At 38.7% G+C, this 22515-nt stretch overlaps 1 protein-coding gene across 1 annotated transcript; it reads right to left on the bottom strand.

Moving 5' to 3' along the window:
- Positions 1 to 5663: 5663 nt before the first annotated feature.
- cyth4a (cytohesin 4a) lies at positions 5664 to 19268 on the bottom strand. Its single transcript, XM_026164069.2, has 13 exons — positions 19144 to 19268; positions 18563 to 18636; positions 18273 to 18337; positions 15314 to 15380; positions 13238 to 13356; positions 11575 to 11655; positions 11334 to 11446; positions 10907 to 11055; positions 9238 to 9349; positions 9057 to 9133; positions 8893 to 8964; positions 8514 to 8662; positions 5664 to 5908 (listed from the first exon to the last, which is right to left on the bottom strand). Exons 1-13 carry the CDS (start codon positions 19181 to 19183, stop codon positions 5824 to 5826), a joined length of 1203 nt encoding a protein of 400 aa, XP_026019854.1. The 5' UTR covers positions 19184 to 19268; the 3' UTR covers positions 5664 to 5823.
- Between the last annotated feature and the right edge of the window lie 3247 nt (positions 19269 to 22515).

The raw sequence follows: 22515 nt of genomic DNA on the forward strand, positions 1-22515 counted from the left end.
TGTCTGTATTGTATATAAGAGATATCAACTGAAGCCAAATTAGGGCTGGGTTGTACTTTTCTGTAATACCTTTCTGTACCACAGGATGGTGCTGCGAGTCATGTGACCTGTTTTAGCTAGACACATTCTTATTTATGGCTTTTTGAGGACTGCTTGCTGCTTGCCCCCCAGTACTGCAAGGGGTATACTAAAACTTTTAAGTTTTATGATGTTTTAATTACAACATGCTAACATCAGCCAGCTTTTACAACAACATGACTTTGAGGCATTACATATTAAAATGGTGTATTTTATTAATTTTCCCTGTATGATTAGAGCAGAATTGGCTTCTGCAAGCTGTAAAAACTTGAGATTTTAAGATATTTATGTAGTGTGTAATTTTTAAAACTTTATGGCATCACTATACTATAAGATAAGATAAGATAACCTTTATTAGTCCCACACGTGGGAAATTTGTTTTGTCACAGCAGGAAGTGGACAGTGCAAAAGTTATGAGGCAAAAATTAGAATACATATATAATAGGGCATCGTATTGAAAAAACAAAAAGTGTGTTGTACAGCTCCTGCCATGCCCTTTCATTTGATATATTAGTCGATGCGGTTTATTGAAAAAAGAAAAATTCATCGTCAACTTTGACCTTGGGCGCCAACAGTCAAGCTCAAGGTCAAATGCTTAGCCATTTTGCACACCCCACGGCCTAGCATATTGGTGTGAAGTTTGAACACGATTAAAAATAAATTGTGGGCAACATAAAAGAGCTCTTATTGTTACCTACAATCACACAAAATTTAAAAATGATATCTTGAAAGCTGCTAACAAACAGAACTGATCATACAGTTGTCGATTGAATATTGCGTCTGCACTTTGGGATTTTCCCCCCTTCGGGGAAATAATAATTCTACTTCCTACTTAGGTTACAACCTCAGTAACCACTTTCCTGATGACCTCATGTGCTCCGCTTCTAGTTTAAAGGCTTATTGGATGACAGATGAAGGTTACTTTAGAAGTTTTGGTTCCTTTTAAGGTCAACAAGAAAAGAAAATCATGCTGCAAGTTCTTATAAATGTACACTGTCCTCAGTTTCACCTCTCATTTGTGACATCCTGTTTTGAAAATGCCAAGATGTTGCTTGTGATAATGCTCAGCTCAAAACTTTCACAGAAAAACTTCACTAACCGATAGATGCTGCGGTGGCTGTGTTGGTGTTTTTTTTACTGTCCAAACAGTCAGAATTCAGGCAGTATTTAAGTCACTCACCTGACTGGAGTCACTCCCCATAACAGTGAAGAGGCGCTGACATCCTGATATTTAGGATGAAGTCGTTTATGTAAAAACAAAACAACCGCTCCTGGCTTCAACTCCTTTATAGTCACTACAAAGCAAAACCTCCCAAACCCAGTATCACAGCAAAACATGTAACAGCCATACCAGTCCACCAAGGTTTTGCCGTGATATTGGGTTGAACATCTTTATCGGTTGTGTAAGTTGTATAAAGCACTTTTAGTGCTTCGAGTCCATTTATCATACACATCAATTGAAGCTGTACATCAGGGTGTTGAATGCAGCCCAAGGGGACATGACTGCTCAGTTGATAAGTTCAAGTCATACTGAAAAAAACATTAAGTTACTTTTGCAAATTGTGGTTGCTCTAAGAGTCAGAAAGTGCAATTATCTTGGGTATTTCCTCGGCGAACTATTTTTTAATCACAAGTTGTTAGCAGTTGCGTGTGCAGTTTCACACCCTCGTTCATCACACCTGTTTTAAAACACAGATGGTAACTGTGAAAACATTCAGTTCGAAGCTTCAAAATGGCACAAATCAACCACAACTCAGTGGGAGACATTCTTTTATACTAGTCTGTACTGGTAGCCAAGTAGATTACAATGGTTTTAATGGTCCAGACCCCTTGAGATGGCGAACAGAGGAGAATTTGACACCTCTGCTCTAAACACTGAGCTCAGTGTTGACTTGCTCGTGCACGTCTCATAGGGGACTGATATTGCCCATATTTAAATACTGTAAGTGTAATTAGCCACACGTGAAATATGGATGTTAGCAGTAAAGTTTCTCAATTTAATAATTAATTCTGCAGCCTCCAAACCGGCTGAAACAAGCAAACAAACAAAAAAGATCAAGTTCACGTTAGTTTATTTGTACCTGTGGATAGACTGGATCGTCCACACAGGAGCCCTCCATCCTCACATGCATGGCATAAGCAGGTAAGCCTAATACAACGTAGTGATAATAATAGTAACACATGAAAGCTGTTTACTCATGCGAGTGATGGTTCCAGGAACCTGCTTTCATGCCGTGCTCTTCTGCACTTTGTGACTGTAAACCTGCATCCTGAAGAAAGAAAGAGAGTGAAACTCACTGTGTGAAGGGTGTAACAGTGAAAACATCTGCCTGCTGTGCAAGGATGCTGGGTTCAGCTGTGGCTCACCAATCAGCCTGTGAGACCGTTTTGTAATTTGATTGAGTGAGTTTCTGTTTTTTACAGATAAGAATCCAAACCAAGACTCTAAAGTAGAAGGCATGGCACTTTGAAAGTGGAAATAAGTAAGTTTGCTTCAAAGTAACTGTTTCCAAATAGTGCACACATCTCACCGTCTGACCGAATCGGGACACATCTGTCCGCCCCCTTCAAACAGCGGAGCAGTGAGCGTGCTTTTAGCTGGAGTGATCATTTTGCAATAACCACGAGTCAACATGTGACTGTTTACTATGCTGACTAATATGGGTTTGGTATGTGTCATTTTATGAGTGGCAGATAAGGTGGTATAAACATAAACCATATCAGGCTACTGTGAGAGAAATATTCATGAAATTGACAAAGAAAACTACAGAGTTATTTTGACTTCATTCTTTGAGTTTGAGCTGTGTAGGTTCACATACTTTTGAGGGGAGATAGGTTTAAATTTTTCGGCTATTATTTTCTGTGAGAAGTCAATTAAACACAAAGGTTAGATGATGCAAAGTTGCATAAAGAAACACGTTTCTTTGGCACAAAGAAATGAGCCAATACGCTGTAGGTTTGAATAAAGCTGTGAGAAGATATATATATATAAATTTTTTCTCTCTTGCATGTTTGCTCCCAGGAAACCACAACTCTATCGCAACATCAGACATGCTGCATCTTCACAGGAAAAGCCTCCACACATCACATATCATGTTAATCTGATAATAACAGGAGCGAAAATAACAAGATAACATATGATGATATGATGTCGTACCTCGCACAGTAATCATCACAGTAATAATCTGGTTAACATATTCAGCGAGTCACTGTTGGGGTTAATAATTCAGCATGAGCTTCCTGATCAAAAGAAAGGGTGTGGAGTGGTAAAGTAGCGCCATCTACTGGAAAAAGAACTGCACAATTTTAATATACGATATACTTTAATACATGAAAAGTAGTTTGATTACCACACAAGTATAAAGTCATTAAATTATACAAAAAATGATCTAAAACATGCTGTACAAAGATCTATAACTTAAAATTCATTTGAATATACAATAACAAAAAAAATCATATTTTCATTTACAAAACAGCTGGAACAGGTTTACAAAAGTGCTAAATGCATTTTTACACAAGCTAAAGTGTGACTATAGCACATCAGGGTCAAGAAACAAGTACGAGTGCTTTTTAACTGTTTGATACACATTTACAATAACCTGTACATTTTATTTGCTACATTGGTCTGTAAAATCATCTACTTTAAATATTCTAATATGAACAAATAAATATATGTAACTTCAAATAGTCTGCAGCCACGGGGAGACTAAGAGTTTACGAGTACACATACAGAAACATCTGTGCCATTGTATTTGTGTTGTTGCTTCATTTCTGTGGTTAATTTTTGTAAAAATTTCTTTAGGTTCACAAAAAAAGTTCTGTTTCCTTTTCAGTTCGCATTATTCTGTTAAAATGACAGCATTCTTTCATTTTTTATTTGGTTCCATTTATTCTCTCGTTTTAGATGCTCACAGACGAATCCTGCTGCTGTCTGATGCTGCAGATTTGTAATTAATGCAAAAGAAAGACTTCTATAAATAGCTGCAAGCCACAAACCTAATTCAGATCCCGATAACTGTGTCAAACCTTGACCTTGAGTCTCATTTGTTTGGACAATGCTGTTTTCATTGGAAACCTTTCTAGATTTAATCTGATTCAGTAAAAAGGACTAGATGTTACAGTCCCTGATAAGGGAGGTTTAGGGATTAGGGATCTAATCTAGTTTATCATTTTAAAATTTGGGACACATCGTCAGTAGTGGACCTTGGATTCATCGGGTTTAATCCAAGTTAAACTGGGAACTAAGGAATCAAGAAAGGCTCTCTACAGTGTTTATAGACCTGTTCTGATCCTGAATACGTTTTCCGATTTTTTCCAGTGTACAATAAAAAGGATATTTTACTTTTATAATCATTTTTGGCTGCACACAAATGTCTAAAGTCTAAATTAAATTCTGACAGTTTTCAAAAGTTGTGGCGTTCTTCTGTTATCTCAGTCCTTTGATGTTAGGTGGTCATAAAACTCAGTCAGACCAGTGTTAAGCCGATCTTTCTGTTTCTTATATTCCAATAAAAGTTTTTTTTTCCTCCTGCAAGTATTGAAGTTCAATCATGCAAACATTATTGAAAACCAGTACTTGTGCTCTCTCTGTTATCTCAGCCAGTGGCTGCATGCACAAGGACACCATGATGGGAGATACTTTCAAAAGAAATCGAGTTTTCAATCTCAAATTCAATCTCTGAATTCACTTCATCAGTAGATTCAGCTGTGGTCCTAAACCAAACTCATGAAGTTTCTGTGCTGAGATTTGACAACTACCTGTTTTTCTCTAGGTATCCAATTTAGGAATCTAGCTGTAGTCTTAAAAACAGTGACCCTACAAGACCTCTAGTCTCTGCAAATGCTGGTTTATGACACATTGACATCAGATGTGAAAAGGTGCCAGACGTTGGTCTTTTGTAAGTATTTTTTAAAAAGGAACTGAAGATGAAGTAAAGGCACATGTAATTCCAACCTTATTCATGCATGCATTGAATCTGTAACATAAATGCTACCAGGTCTGACCGAGCAAATGCCATCTCAGCTTTCACAACAAAGTGACCACAGTGAACATTTATTCAATAAGCTGACAAGTTCAGATGCTTTCATATTAACAGAAAAGTGTGCATGTCTAAAAGGCGTGCATCAATTTATATTTTGATACTTTGTTGGCATTTTGTGTCTCAGTGAAGTCAATATGTTTCACTTCAAAAACATTTTGTTTCTTTTTGAAGTTGTTTTCTGTCTCTTTGCAGTTGTTTTGTGTCTCTTTCTAGTCATTTTATGTCTTGCTCAAGTCTATCTGTGTTTTTTTGTGTGAAGCTGTTTAATCTTTGTGGTCATTTTCTGTGTCTAAAGTCGTTTTATGTCCCTGAAGTCTCCTTTTGTGTCTTTGTTATGTCTCTTTGAGTTCGTTTTCTGTCTCTTTGTAGTTGTTTTATGGCTCTCTGGAGTCGTTTGAGTCTTTTTGTGGTCATTGTATGTCTTCTGGGTTAGACTTTCATGATTGTTATAGCTTTGCAGCAGATGTTTGTCCGTCAGACTTGTCGCCCCTGAAGTCGGAGCAGCAGTGCATTCATTTTGCAGAAGTAATGTGAAAACCACGGTTCACTTTTCTCCTTTTTACACTACAATTATCACATCCCAATTTGCGCAGTTCTTTGAAATACAGAGCAATGACGTTTTGGTTGTATCTTTCGTGAGCAGTCATTAAAATGAAACATGATTCATCAGTCAAACTCATCCATGATCCCTGATGGTGCTGTGTCAGTCCTTTGAGGAAGTGTTGCTGATGATCTTTCTTTTGCGTAGTGTCACCAAGTCATAGAAAGGGTCCTTGGTGATGCTCGCCCTGAGAAACAACATTTAACAGATTTAGTTTGAAAACCAAGACCTTCGAGTAACAGTAGAAGTAGCAGTTTTAAGCATTTTTTTCAGTTTTGAGAACCTTGGTGAGTGGAAATCACTAAAGAATGACTGTAAAATGACTTTATTGAACTCTTTGTAGGCCTTTCTTAATGCATGATCTTAAGAACACTGAGATGGACATTTTCAGATATTCAATCTTGATGATGACTGTAATCACTCTAACTTAGCATTAACCCTTAATCACTTGAATCTAAATATTTACAGCTTTCCCACCAGCCTCTATTCTACTTCTAATGTCCAATAAAAATGTTAGCGTGATACATTTTGATAATGATCCCATGTTGTGGCCGTGTAACTAACCAAATGGTAGCTCATGTAATGAATACCCTCGTCGTCCCTCACTGACTACCCACTAACAAGCACAGGGACTGATGTTTTGTCAAGGCCAGAGAAATTTACACTGGGAGTCCTTTAGCATCAGTGCTGTCAAGTGATTTCTGGGTACAAGCGTCTCCTGCATTGAATGCTTTTGTGTTTTTAATGTCTTGCAGTTTCCAGCCAACAACAGGGATGTCAAACACAAGTCCAGGGGGCCAAAATCAGCCCATCAAAGACTAAAATCTGGCCTGCTGGACGGTTTTGCAAAATATGAAAAAGGGCACATGTTTTTTTAAAAAAAACAAACAAAAAAAACTGAATTTTTTCATTAATCGACAAAAAACTTTATATTTTATAAAAACAGAACAGTCTGAGCAGTGAGCTACCAGAAATTTTTATGTAATTTTACATTTTTATCATGTAGAAAAACTGAGCTGTGCTGTTGAAATTGAACATTTATTGATCTTGTATTAAGATATCTCAGAGATTAAATGTGTACTTAAATGTCTTTACACTGACAGTGTTTCACTTCACGTAAGATCAAAGTGGGCTGTATGTGGTTGACATCCTTGTTATACATTATTATTAGCACTACTGTGTGAAGCATGTCACCCACCCACTTTTAAAATAATGACCTGACATTATGCTTGACAGGTTGAGATGCTAAGTGGGTGTATAAAAGCCTGCTTTGGAGTGGCTTTCTTCATTTCTGTGCCTGCTTCTAAGTTCAGGTCCTTCCACTTCTCTAGCCTGTGGAGTGCCACAGGGTTCTATTCTGGGGCCCTTACTATTTCTGTTATAGTCACTCCCTCTAAGTTACAGATTACGCGTAGGTGCTTAGACTATTAAAAGTCAGATGGATGACAATTTTCTCTAACTAAATGAGGACAAAAGTTGTCTTGCTTGTGCTCTGGCAGATTTGTGTCTAAGATAAAGAAAACTCTAGGTCCCCTTCCCACTTTTGCTGAATCTTTAGTAGGATGTCTTTTGATTCAGACATCACTTTGGATGCTCATGTTACATATCTAAGTACTCTAAGTATTCACACCATTGCTAATTCAGTTGCATGGGCTCCCCATTAACTTCATAGTCCACTTTAAGACTCTGGTTTAGACTTTTAGAGCTCTGAATAGGTGAGCACAAGCATCACAACATCAGTGAACTTTTACATACATATGTCCCTAGCAGGCCCCATTAGGTCTGGTGTCTATATAGCACCAAAGGCTGAAAATTAAAGAAAATGGAGCTTTTGCATCAGTTACCTCCAGACTCTTGAAGTCTCTCCCACTGAGCCTGAAAAAGCACCTTAAACTCATCTTTTTGACCTTTCATTTAGGCAACCTTTTGTCTTTGTCTTTTTGCATTTTCTTATGGAGCACTTTGTCATATTTCTATAGAAATGTATAATAGAAATGTATTTTTACTAACTAAACTCATGGTGTAGGCTATAGTGCACACCATGTGAAACCAAGCCTGATTTCAGTATGGCCATTAAGCTTGGGATCAGCACTTTTTCAAAGTGAGTAATTCAAACCACGCAGCATCACTCATGACTAACATCCCTCAACATAAATCTTAAATTGAGACAATGACATCAGACTTGAAAGGCCTCTTGGGATCATATATGGCATCATATGAATATAACAGGGGATCTGGAGGTGGCAGAGAACTAAAGTCACCAGAAAACTGAAAGAGGATGTAAAACACAGACTCTTTCCTTCCTATGCAGATTTTGTCACTGTTTCAAACCCATTTGCATTAAGCATCTAATTTTGCCATAGCTGGTGGTTCAAGGTGTCTATGAAAAGCACACTCTGTGCATATCTGTCAGAAACAATAACAATTTGTTACTTTGTAGCTTTGACAAAACAGCCTGTGAGGTAGAAAGTTTAGTTATATTTATTCTAACACGCAAGAGTCTTTAAAACTCCCAGCGCAATTTAAATTAATTAGCTAACACTTTATTATTTTATTAAACCATTGGTTATCTACAGATAACACGATTTCTTTGCTCTGTATGGTTACCAGGCAATGAGTGCATTATAAAACTGCAGGTTTAGATTTGAGATGACATGTAGGTCATATAAGTTTGATCACTGTTGCTTGTTTGAACTCTTCCTGATCATGTGCTTCACATTAAGCCTCGATAAACATGAGTCACTGACACACGTGGCCGCCCACGTGTCCTCTGCAACATCAGTTGCTCTCACCTGATTGCATCTATCCAGTCGTCCCGTTCCTCTGCGCTGGCTGCACTGAGCTTATACGACTGGTGTTTACCCTGGACCACTCTGCCTTTGTTCTCCGTCTTGCAGGCCTTGATCTTTTGTCCTTTATGATTATATAACTCCAGGCAGAACTGTTTAAACACACATGCAGACCCACATGTAGCACCGTTACTGTGTGCATATGCCTTTTGTTTATTTCAATAATCTTCTGATAGCCTCCTGACTCACTGTTTTGAGCACTTGCGCTAGAAATTCATTTAGCAACTGCTGTATGATTCATTGAGGGCTGGGGTGGCAAATAATATGTGTGTGGAAACTCAGCAGTCATACAATGTGATGCAGAAAGTGAATGATGCTCTACCGGTTTGCTTGAGTCTTGTAGTGCCCTGACACACAGGTTCTCCAGAGGAATAATCCCAATTGGATCTTTATCCTGCAGGATGAGAGTGAAGATGTTTGACATGGCCATGTTTTATTGTCATCATGTCTGACTTATGTAGCGGCAGAAAAAAAAAATAAACGTACTGTTGTGTATTCAAAGTAGTACAAGCAGCTGTCTGTCAAAATGAACCACCTTCTCTTCCAGGTTTTAACTCGACCACCTGCAATGAAGCAAACAAGACATTAGAAACACGAGCAAAGAGAAGCTCTGACGTCCTGTCTTGGAGTCCGGGTTTATGGTGTGGTGTTAGTTTCTTCATCTCACCTATTTTAAGGAGCCAACCCTCGCGGTCTGGATTAAAAAACGTCAGTGTGAGGTCATTCCCATCATCCTCTGGGATTTTGAACGGCTCACTACGGATGCTTGTGTACAGTTTCTGAAAATAATTTGAAAGTGCACAGAAACATCGAATAAGCATTTTTAAAATTCTGATTTGCGTAATTTAGTGCAGTGTACACAAGAAATCATGTTGAAACACAGATGTGACATTTTTACTAAAGGTTAACAGATTAGCATCAAAGGAACCTAACGTATATCAGCATATCAATAGGGAAAAAAACACAAGACAATGAAACAACGAAAAAAATCCCTGAATCTATAGATAACCATCAAGAAATAACCCCAAATGTGGGTCTTTTCCTGATTCCTAAACATCCAGATAAACTCATATAAAATCACCAGGTTATTTTAGCCTGATCAATACCAACATTTTTAGATATTTTTACATGACAGTGATTTTTTTAAATAACATTACTTCATGTTGGGATACATGGTTAGGTCTATTAAATAAGTAAAAAGAACAGTATCTTAGTATTTAAAGAAAACTCAAGTACTCTGGAAGGACTAGCTTTCTTCAACCTATAATGTACTGCGTTTTTCAACCATTCACTCACTGCTTTTATTATCTATTTAATAAAATTATATACTAATTATTTGTAATTAACTATTCAAGTAACTAATTTCAACCAGTAATCTGCAACGTTTAGCTAACAGCTTTGCTCTGTTAGCTAATGACTTCAACTGTTAGCTAACATTTAACTACTAGCCATATTTTGTCGCTAATTTTATTTAGTCATGTTATTAGCCAAGCATTTTACCTGCTTAAATATTACAGTATGCTTGAACAAATCCAGTGTTAGCTTAACTTTAGCTGTTTTTCCAAAACTAACATTAAATTAGCACATTAGTTAAACTGATGGTGATACTTAATCATGTTATTAACTAAATAACACTGCTAATAACTGTTCCAAGTTTTTATCTGCTATTCTGTCATAAATGTAGTTTATTTATACTTTTAGCATTTCAACTGGTCATAATTTAAAGTATGTTAATTGAGTGTGGTTTCTTCTTAGTATACACAAAATTAGCAAACAAATTGCTGCTGTTAATTTTAAATGATTTCTGAAGTATATTATTAATTTTAGCTAGCTATTTCAAGTGCTATCTTTTCTTTTAACAAACAGTTAGTCTGTCTCTTTAACCAATATATCAACCATTAATTTGCGTCATTACTTTACTTTCAAATTATCTACTGCCTAGCCACTTTTAGGCAACTATTACATTTTCTGTTCAAACTTGCTTCCAGTCAGTGCTGAAAATAACATAAACTTTACCCCGAGGTAACACTGTAACACGAAGGGTGATTTAAGGTATAACTGCATTTCACTGCGCAAGAATGATGTACTACTGGGGAAACCCATCAGAGATTATTGGTGTCACTAAAGAAGTAAGGGTAAGCTGCGTAAGGAGATGAAAGAAATGCCCTGCAGTCAGTTGACCACCCTGACCAAGGAGCATTGCAGTACTTCTGCAATACATTTAAAGGATATTAGAGTAAACTATAATGCTGTCACCAATCAGCGCCTTGGTTTTTCTATCACCTAACTGTACAAGCAGGGCCTGACAAAGCCATGAAATAATGAAGCCAGCTGACCGTGAGCAGCTCAGTGGGCAGGTCCTCGCCGTTGTTGATGCCTCTGTTCATGGAAACAAATCGCTGCAGAGTGGGTTTGTCTTTCACGTTGGGGTTGTGGAGACTTGTGTTGAGCATGATGATGGCGAAAGAGAGGATGTAGCAGGTGTCTGTAACAGAAAACCACAGTTTAGCTTTCTTCATCACCTTCTTGAGTGTACGCAGCTGACAGCTGCTTAGGCCAAAAAAAGTTTTATTGGATAATCTGTTAACTTTAATCAGGGAGGCCTGAGATGTTTCTCTGGCTTTGGGTTTATTTTTCAGAAAGAAAAGCAGATTTTTCTTAGCAGGTGATGAGTCTTGTATAGAATTTTGTAATTACAGAAGCAAAAATGTGTGTTTTAATTGGAGTGTGTGGGAAAATGAATCAGCCTCTTTGTGCTTGTACCTGTGGATTGGAAGACCCCGGGGTTACAGCCACAGTAGCGAGCTGCAAACGCCTCCATCATCCTGTCAATCTTTTGAGCTTCTCCTGGGAGACGAAAGCTCCACAGAAACTGCCTGCAAAGGTGGAAGAAAAAGAAAAACAACACACACGGGCTGGTAAGAAGGAGGAGGGTTTCATAATAAGGACGAAAGCAAGACTAAAGGTAAAACTGCTGCAACACTCCAAGCTTCCTTTCACAAACCTCAGTGCTTGCACCAGATTCAGGTCTGAGAACTCATGCAGACCAACAAACGCTTTCAGTATCTTCAGGTGCATTTCCTCCCTGTGTGACAACCAAAACAATGAAAGATAATTGAATAATGAAAACCACAACCCTCAAAATGAGGCTCAAATATAGAATACACATTTACCGTCAGAGCACACTGGTTTCACAACATACATGAAAGTCACGAAGTCATGTGAATAAGAACATTTTCAAACTAAGTACACCTTTTCCAGGCATTTCTAATGAATTACACTTGATAAGCTGATAATAAACTATAAAAGCAGTATGCTAGTCTGGAGCATTCAGGTTTGTGTTCCTACAATGCTACAATCCTCCTATCAGGGAACATCTTGTAAGGTCAGGTACAATGATCAAAGAAATACAAAAAGGCAGGTTAAAGGTTAAAGTTCATGACAAGTATGGCTTGTTTGGAAGGGGTGCCTGGAAAAAGCATCTTCTCTGTAAAAAGGACGTGGCAGCGTCATTTAGATTTGCAAAGTTGGATTGGAATAAACCACAAGACATGACCGAATATTGCACATTATTAGCATATTAGCACAAACACCTAATAGCAACTGTCGGCACAGTAGAGGAGGGGTGATGATTTGGGGACCTTGCGGTCTTTAAATGTATCCTCTGTAAACCAAATTATTCTATTATTAGTCCCTCGTCTAAGCTTCGTCCCAAACTGGGTCAACAGGACAATGATACCAAACACAGCAGCAAATCAGGACAGAATGGCTGAAAAACAAAAGAATCAAGGTATCGCAATGGCCCAGCAAAAGCCCACAGCTCAACCTGGCTGAAATGCTGTGGTGAGACTTTAAAGGAGCTTTGCGTAAACGAATGCTGCGAATTTCAATGAATTGAAACAACTGTGTAAAGAAGAGTGGGCTGCGTTTCTCTCATGCTGATGTGAGAGAACGATAAATTCATACAGAAAGTGATCTGATAAACAATTGGTTTTACAAAATACTGAATCATGCTGTGCACTTTTTCAGTTTTTCAGACGTTGCTTCTGCATTTTGGTTCAGTATTTGTTAAATAAACAATGACACTGTGCAATGTTTCTCATGCTGTTGTTCATCTGAGGTTGTATTTATTTCATTTTAAGATATGCAAAGGACCATCTCTTGTTATGTAAAATCTTAAAGAGGAGTTTTTGACAAATGGTTCCAACCTTTGGAAAAAGGTTGTCTGTCTACAGAGTGCACTACAATACAAAAATGTCAAATTTTGGGCAAACAAATGTTTTCACACATCACTGGAAAATATTTAATGGAACATTGAAACCATCAAATGGTGCTTTCAAAACAGCTCCCCCCCCCTGATGATACCCTCCAACCCCCTAACACTACAGCCCACAAAAAAACCCAAACAAAAAAACACTCCATTGTGAGAGGTGGATATATGGTTTTATGTTTAGTGTGCAAACTGAAACCAATCATGTATGTGGGTGGAAAACTGGTGAAAAGTGAATCTTGGTGGCTTTTTAACGTACCTACATAAATTGGTCTAAAGTAACCTGCTGCAGTTTCTCATTAAATTGCTTAGTAAGTTCAGCACACACGTTAATGTTTTTTTAGTTAAATCTCACAACTTTAAAGAAGGAGCAGGGAAACTTATACTAATACTCCACCTTTCTCCCAAGAAGTTTCCTATGGCGGTCTTATTGAGCCCCTCCTCTTTGTAAAGAAACTCTGCCACAGACTCTGCCCGCCATTCGAGAAGGCCATTTTCAACCAGGTACTGGACACCCTGAAGCAAGGGGGGAAATGGAAAGTCAGACATGTAAGAAATGAATTTGAAAACTAGGAGGACAAATTTTTAATCAGTGAATTAAATGTCTGTGGTGTGTTTTCATCGAGAAGGCAAATTAAGCGACAGGAAGCTTCGTGTTAAGTTTTGGCCACAGCTTTTAGTTCTTCTTGTCAGTGCTGCTAATTCTAACCTAGTCGTATCACACTTTAAAAAAGTTTTCTTCTTCTCCTTTTAAGTCACGGTCGCCACCAAGCACCAGCACACAAGATGTGAAGGGTTGAATGAATACCGCATGTTGTTATTGCTGCATCTCAAAAAGGTACTTAGAGACAGTTCTTCAAAATATGACTCTTAATTCTGAGTGCATACTCCTGCTAACCAAATCAATTCCGCTTAGCACCCTTAACCCCAAGAAGACTATAAGCGTGTTATCCACCCACTTGTCTGCAGACCTGAGCCCGCTCTGCACTCAGGCCTGCAGACACTCAGCTTTGAGCTGAAGACCCAGAAAGGAAGGAAGCAAAAAAAAAGAAAAAGAAAAAGATGGAGGTCGCAGTGGTGAAGTGGCGTCTCTGCCCCACTTCAGGGAACAGGATGTGGTTTTTCTCGCTTTTGCTCGTGTTGTGCGTCTGTGCCTGTGCACTGGTTGCACTTCTGAGCATCACATACACATCTCTCAACTCGACATCCGCTGTGTGTGGAGATATCTGTCACCGTGTTGCTGTTGACCTTCTGATACAGAGATGTTGAAGTGAGTGAAAGTAGAATTAAAACTTTTACTGTGACTAACAAAGTTTCCTTTAATCTCTTGAAATAAACAACACTGTGCATGTCAGAAGTAAATATAAAAGTATGCACTAAGAAATAGCACCATTTATGTATAATCTACAGGTATACAGCTCATGAGCAGTGACCCTACAGGTGTTGGCTCCTCCCCTTATCCTACTGGATAATGCTTGTGCCACCCACAATGGTTGGGTTACTGGATGAGGCACTGATATGCTGCTAAAGATTAAAGTTTAAAAATGCTGAAAAATAGAAACTATTATGTTAACAAACCTAGTCAAGGCTTAGGCACAAAGACAAACCTGTACATGAAGCCCAAGATGTGCCTTTAGTTCCTCTAATGGCCACTTGAAGGTGGCTTCAAATCAGTCCCCACAGACTCTCGTGTTAAAATACTGACCTTTTCAAGAAAAATGATTGTTTGTCCGTGTGGATAGCTTCCCCTTCATATACCCTTGGTACTTGTCTTTATTTTAAGACATAAATTAGGCGTTTTAATGTAAAGTTATTGGAGTCAAAGGTTAAAATAACTACTTGGTTACAGTTGCAGGACCTTCATTATAATTCTTACATGACATCATGATAAAAGTGACATCAATATCTGAGGCTACTTTAACAGAAACAGCACTGACACCCTTTTACTACAATTTAGTTTGTAAAAGAAACACTGAGGATGACTTAAAACAGAAATATAGCATATACCGATGTTTGGGTGACCCATCCATCTGTCTGGACCTCCACCCTAAACAGACTTTCTTGCTCTGATGTTTTTTGCAGTCATGTGACCACTGACCATGTGATGTTAAGGGTTAGTTGGTGAAAACCTCCTTGCAACTGGTTTGGTCTGACTAGTGGATTGCTAATTAAATGTTCACAGATGTTTATTTTCAGCTCGTGTCGCACTCGTGTCACACTTTTTCAAGTTTTATTTCTGCTCAGTGAGTAGTTAGTGCGTGCTTCAGACTGGTATCTCCCATATAAACTACAGGCGACTACATAAATCCATCTATAGCAACACCTAGCTTCTTTGTTTGCTCCTGTCACTGTCACTGGAAGATATGGAGTTTTTAAAAAAGTCTTACAAAGGATTGTCTTACTTTGTAGATTAAATTAAAAATCTTTCCTTAATGTATGAAAATGTGTACACACAAATATGATATCAACTCACTTTTTTGGAGTCCATGTTAAATTTCTTTTTCCCACGTAGGAATTTCCTGTTCCTCGCAACATTTTTACTGCAACAGAAGACAAAAAATGTTGTAATGTTATAAATCAAAAAGTTTTGTATCTCATTTTGTTGTTTATTTTGAACTGAGAGCTGTGTTTGTCTGTTTTTTCGTGTTGAATATGAGGAGCAGATTGCTGGATTAATGTTTGGTTTCCTTTACTTCAGCAGTTTTTGATTTACTAAACATAAATAATACATATATTGGTATAAAAGACAATGAAAAGTTAACTTTGTAACTGATCAATGTTCAAGTTAAAATAAATCATTTTTTCTGTGAATTCATTTATCACACTCCAAACTACTTTCCGATAACGAGCGCTTTGTGATAAGTGGTCGGTGTTTTTGTGGCGTGTGTGCAGCAGTACTCAGAAACTGAGGTTGCGATGCCAGTAATGCAGCTATGTGTAAATGTAGTGTCACACTAGACTATTATCGCCTCATAAGTGCAACAGCAAAAAGCAGAAACTCCAAATAAGGACTCCCCATAGTGTCAAAAGACATTTTTCTCTCCAAATTTCTGTGACTGTAAGCGTGCTCATTAACTTTGTTTTATTACAGCTGGTGCTTCAGTTCGTGCCGGATCACAGTGTCTCCTCCAAAACACATTGTCTCTAATTACCAGCCTCCAAAGATGACTAAAAACTTTTGAAACATTTAGCAAAATAATGGGTAAAAGGTTAAAATAAAGGGTAGCACAGATGTGAAGTACCTGAATTAAACTGTGTGGATTTGTTTTAAAAGGAAAGCAGTAAAAATTGCTCTTTGTGGAACTATTTATGGAGAAAGTGATTGCAAGTGTCAAGTGAAAAGGCTTGACAAGCAAATTAAACAGAGGGCCCCTGCCCCTCCTGACTGCTCAAGGCCACCACCAGCATATAGGTTATAAAATACCTCTCCGTCTGTGATATTAAAGGCATATACACGTTCATTTTGGTCCAGTATTATTAGTGAGTCCCAATGTGTGGACCACAGCCCCCTGTAGGGTGGTTTAGGTACTGCATATGAGTCGGGAAAGGTTGTTTTAATCACTGTAAAAAAATTCTAATTAAATATTTCCAACAAAAAGCAAAAATAAAAATGAAACCATTTTATATCGTGTAAACGATGGACGTAGCTACACCAGCCAACAGTTTGCGAAATCTCTTTATGAAGTCGCAATTTGAGCTTTTGGGTTTCTTGAACTACTAGCTAGCTAAAACAAGAGCTGAATCTGATGATAAAACTGTGCTTTTTTTTGGCTAATAACTCATCAATCACAAATAAATACAAGATGACCTGAAATGATCAACTAATGAGCTCATCAGGAAAATATTCCCTTCTAAACGTCAGTAAGACAAAGGAGCTGATAGTGGACTTCAGCACTAAGCAGGAGAGGAACTACCAGACCCCCGTCATCAACGAGTGCCCAGTGGAGAGAGTGGACAGCTTCAAATACCTCGGAGTTCACATCACGCAGGACCTGTCATGGTCCTGTCACATCAACACCGTGGTGAAAAAGGCCCGACAGCGTCTCTACCACCTCAGACGCTTGAGAGACTTCCAACTGCCCTCCAAGGTGCTCAGGAACTTTTACTCCTGCACCATAGAGAGCATCCTGGCGGGAAACATCTTAACCTGGTTCGGGAACAGCACCATGCAGGACAGACGAGCTCTACAGAGGGTTGTGCGATCAGCTGAGCGCACCATCCGCTCCGAGCTCCCTGACCTGCACTCAATCTACAGCAGGCGGTGCTGGACCAAGGCCAGGAAGATCGTGAAGGACCTCAGCCATCCCAACAACAGACTGTTCTCTCTGTTGAGGTCAGGAAAGCGATTCCGCTCCCTGAAGACCAACACAGAGAGACTGAGGAGGAGCTTCTTCCCGCAGGCGATACGGTCTCTCAATCACACCACCACACAGTACTGACCCACACATATGGTTCTTACACACACACTGGACTTTCTGGACTTTGGTTTTGCACAACACTGGTCACTATATTCTTCATTTCCGGTTAATACTTGTACAGCTGCTGTTATTGTGTATATATTTATTTATATTTAGATTTCTTCATACATTCTTATATAGTTCTATATTGTGTATTGTGTATTTTGTTGTACAGTTATTTTATTTTCAACTTTAATTTATATATTTATCTTTATCTTATTCTTCCCAGTTAAATTTACCCTTCATTCTAATTTGTGTTGTACAGTTATTTCATTTTTAACCTTAATTTATATTTTATTCCTTCCTAGTTAAATTTATCCTTTTTAATTTTTCATATTTATTTCCTATCTTATTCATAGCCTTTTCCTTTTTTGTTTTCTTTAGGTCACGAGCAGTTGTCCAAGCATTTCACTACATATCGTACTGTGTATGACTGTGTACGTGACAAATAAATTTGAATTTGAAAAGGAGCTGAGAGCAGTTTTCCAATGGAAAATCCTTGTGTGAGATTGAAAAACTAATGGTTGTCAGCTGGTTGCCAGCTAGTTGTATTGTGGTTATATTCTTAGTTAAAAGCAAAGGGTTTCCCTGATGTGACAAAAGTATCACTTAGAGATGCAACTAAATGTTTGGGCCACAGAATATTTACAGATTACATAGTGGGCTTTGGGATTCTAAATATGGGAATGGTTGGTCTGAAAAGTGGCATCCTGGTCTAATTGGTGGTAAACCTAACACTAACAACCTAAAACAGTTAATCCGATTTGTTTATCAGGCTTGTGCAGTGCATCATCACACTGAAATGCCCCTGCTTCTGACTTGGTCAAATGCAAATCTGAGTAAAGGTGGCTGTGCGACTGAGCATTACGTGTGGTGTAGGAGACTAAGCTGAATCAAAGTGTCGCTTAAACAAGAGGAAGAAGCCATGCTGACTCAGAGAATAGCTGCTATAAGAATGCTTGTCCTCATACTCACTTCTGCTCCTTCAGTTCAGGGCTGTGGAATTTAGGCATGACGTGATTGATCTCCAATCTGAGTTTCTGCAAGAAAGAAGGCAGTGACGTTAGAGAAAGACCAAGGTTTGGTGTTACATCACAGATACTCGCAGACTCAATGATTCATGGTCAGTTTGTCGGCTATTATAAAGCAGCCTTCAAATCCTTCATATCTCAATTAAATGTTATGTACGAATGGCCTTTTGTGCGCTGTGAAAAACTCTGCCGAGGCTGCTAGGAGTGGGTGCATACAGCAGAATACCGCAGTACCTGAATGTCATCCAGCAGCTCAAACTCATGCGCCTCACCCTGCCTCCTCGCTTCTGGTGGGAGTTTGATTGGAGCTGTTGGGTGACAGAAAGCATCAGTTACACTTCAGGATGGGGATAAATACACTTGATAATGCATTAATTAGCCATGCAACTCTGTGGACTGTCTTGACAACCCCCCCCCCCCCCGCGCTCATTTTCACACACATTCATATATCACACCTTCACCCTTCACAGGTTAAAGAAGTGGTCAATCAACACGCTTAAAATAGCTGCTTTTCTTCCTCTTTTGAACAAGAAGGGTTACTTTGAGTGCAGTGCAGCCACTAAAGCAGAATTTAAGTCCAAGTAATTTTTTTTATAACATTGTAAAAAAGTTCAGTTTCCTTCCTAGGCAAAGACATTATTGTGCATCGAAAGTAATATGAAAATAGCATGATATTCAAAGCAGCAGTTGTAAGCAGTTTGAGTTCTAAACTAAACCACACAAATAGTCAACACAAACATCATCAAAACCACTTTTAGTTTTAAAGAAGCGGCAGCTTATGACAACGATTGAAAGTAAAAGATTAATAGGCATACCTTTTCCCCAGAGGAAGCTGTCTTTTCTGCGTATGGCCATTTTGTTGATGGTGCAGAGCGACTGACGGCTGCACAGGAAACAAACTCAGTCAGAGTGAAAAGAGGGCCGGCGCTGCCATTCGGAGACACAGCAGCGACACTGGAGGCGCTCCAGAGCTCAGCCAACAGCACCGCTTACAACTCGTCTGATGATGTGAAACATGGTAAAATGCCCATTGAGCAACAGACAGCTCATTCATGACCTTATCGCTATTACACGTTATTACACAAACACTGCAGCTGTGACCACTAAAGGTAATGTCATAACATCAACAGGATGAAATCAGGCATTTTTAATTTAAAACAACGGCGATTTTTCTGAGGTGGTGGAGAAGACATTCAAATGCACTGCTTTCACAGAAGCACTCCAGTTTATGAATATTGGATCAGCAGCTAATGCTTAAGCTATTAAAATATTTGTTTATTCAAAAATGACTGAGGAATGCTGATAAAAACGCATAAATGACTTAAATCTGAGGAACTCAAATTGCTGACAGGAACGATGTAGGCTGAAGCTTTCGCTTAAAACACCCACACTTCATACAGAGGATATTGTAAATATGTATTCTGCACTGCAACACTTTTACAACTAAAGTTCACAAAAAAGAAAGAAAAAATGAAAAATGAAACGGCCTTCACAGAAGCACACTGTGTTAGAAATAAAAAAATGAAAGCCAGCTGCAACATGGACGTTACTAATGTGTCCTAATCATGAGGGTTTTTTTCTGTTTTCATTTGGATGTGCGCGAGTGTCCTGGAAAAGCTTTAAAGCCTTCACATGAGTTATGAAGTGCACCAATAGCACAACACGCCACTAGCAACGCCAGACAGTGTAAATGTGAATGAAAATATGTTGCCTGGTTCATAATAGTGCAACAAAGGTTCTGTGTATTATACTGTTATATGTACATGCAAAGTGTTTATATATACACACACACATATATAACATATAACGTACTGTAGCCTCACAGTAAGATGGTTTTGGGTTTGAGTCATGCAGACATGCACTTACTGAGGTTACATGTGGGCTAATTGGAGAGTCTCAGTTGGCTGTAAGTTTGAATATGAGTGTAAATGGTTGCCTGTTTCTTTGTGTTAGCCCTGTGACAGACTGGTGAGGGTGTACGCTGCCTCTCGTGCTAAGACAGGCTCCAGCCTCCACCCTTAATTGGATAAGCAGAAGAAGATGAATGCACATATACATAAAAGTATAAGAATAACTATTGCACGTTAGATTTCTCTGTTGTAAAGCTTTGTTTTGACTACATGGAGCAGTCCAGTCATTTGTAGCGCTGGTGGTTTGGGGGCATGTTTAGTGATTCGCTGCAGATCCTGTGGAAAGAGAAGACCCAATGATCATCACTGTCGTCACCACGCGCTGCAGGGACTTCCAGTTAACCGTCCTGACATCACAGATATGCACAGGGTAGGTCATTTCTTCTCTATCAGCACAAAAAGAGCAGATGCTGCTGTGACAAGGACAGGATATGTGTTATCTGTACGACAGCCTCCACTGTGGTGTTGTTGACAACATGTAGTGTGCAGCTATGCTGGCTTCGGATTTCAACAATGATCTCTTTGGTTTAGTTGACATTCTGTTCCAAGTTGTTATCAATGCACCACTCCACCAGTGCAAGGACTTGCTCAGTTTTTCCAAACCCTTTATGTTCAAGAAAAATATAAAGTAAGTAAGAGGATTACCCATCCGTTAAGTGGAGAGAACGCACGCAGACATGAGAAGAACATGAAAAAGGGCCAAAGCCAGGACTCAAAACAGGAACCTTCTTAGGCAGCAGTGCTAACCACTGCCCACCGTATCTGGAAATTGTAGCAGTTAAAGATGCAAAATCTAAGACTGATATTTTAAAAAAAAAAACCGTTAATGACAATCAGAAATTTTCAGCACAATGTGAAGTGAAATGGTGTGATGTTACATCAAAGAGGTCTGTGTCAGGAAAGTTGTTCAGGGAGAGAAAACACACAGGGAGGTACTGCAAAGTGAGCATAATGGGTATCCACGTATGTGAAACACGCTGTCTAACCTTGTTAGAGCTCCATGGTAACCTGTACTGAACCCATAACCCGACGTTGTTTGACTATGAGCCTTTCTGGTAATGCCCCAAAAACCTTTAAAAAAGGTTAATTTATTTTAATTTCATGCCTAATAAGGTGCTACACGTGCAAAATATTTGCGTCACAGGAACCTAAAAGGGAAAATGTTTTTACAGGAGAGGGAGAGAAAATGTACTTTCCTCTGCCGCCACATCACAGCAGTGAGATGAAGCATCAGCTACGTTTTCATCTGCATGAAGGCAACACTTGAAAAGAGCAGACTTCTTTCATTTTTAAATATGAGGCCCCACCTAGTGGGATGTCACGTTTCTAAACACCAGAGATTGTTGCTATATTTCAGTGTGTCAGTACTTTTGGACTCCTTCAGCCTCGACAGCAACAAGTTTTCTATTTTTAAAGAAAGACTGACATTAGTCCTAAAAAGTTTATAAATGTTCAGTTCTTCAAAAAAGAAATTCTGATTCAGCAGAAAAAGGAGGAAGCAGAAAGAGACAGGCACTTTAAGCAGCTGATATGTTGCTTCTTTTATTTCCTTCAACCATACGGTGTATGGAGTGTATGGCTGTGGTAATAAAGGACAATTTTACACAGTCTTCAAGCTGTTGGACAACAGTGGAGCTCTGTGGACACTTAGGATAAATAAAAAACAGTGATAAAGATATTACGAGGCAGAAGATATGCTACACAGTAAATTTAATTAATCTATTTCATTATGAAAAGTAATACTTTTGGAGGATATACAGTAAATAAGTTGAATTTTTCATTCAACCGCTGACGGGAAGGTCTAAAAAGTTAATGTTTCAGTAATTTTGTTTCAGGACGTCAACTGTTTCTCTGAGGATTCTTTTTTATTAGAGGAGTGAGATTAAGACTTGAGAAGAGGAAGGACAGATCTACAAGAATCTGCAAACTGAGTAAACTGAGAAAGGGGGAAGTTACCAAAATAACTGAGAAGAAACAAGGGAACTAAACCAAAGAAACAAGGAAACAAAGACAGACAAGGAGAAATTGGGTGACCCTGGGAAATAATTATAAAAAGATGTTATCAATAAAACTCCACACTAACACTAATAAAGATGACCTTCATGCTTTAGACTGCTTTAAACACTGCGCTTCTCCTCCTGGATCGGACATACTGTTGTGGGGTGTCAAACGTATTATAGTTCCTGGGCCACCTGCAGTCTGATTTAACCAAGAAGCTCTAGGCTGTAAAACTGCTGAATAATAAATGATAACATTTTCCCCCTTTTTAAGTGTAAA

This window comes from Astatotilapia calliptera, chromosome 4 (assembly GCF_964374335.1).
Source record: "Astatotilapia calliptera chromosome 4, fAstCal68.1, whole genome shotgun sequence".
Classification (NCBI taxonomy): Eukaryota; Metazoa; Chordata; class Actinopteri; order Cichliformes; family Cichlidae; genus Astatotilapia; species Astatotilapia calliptera.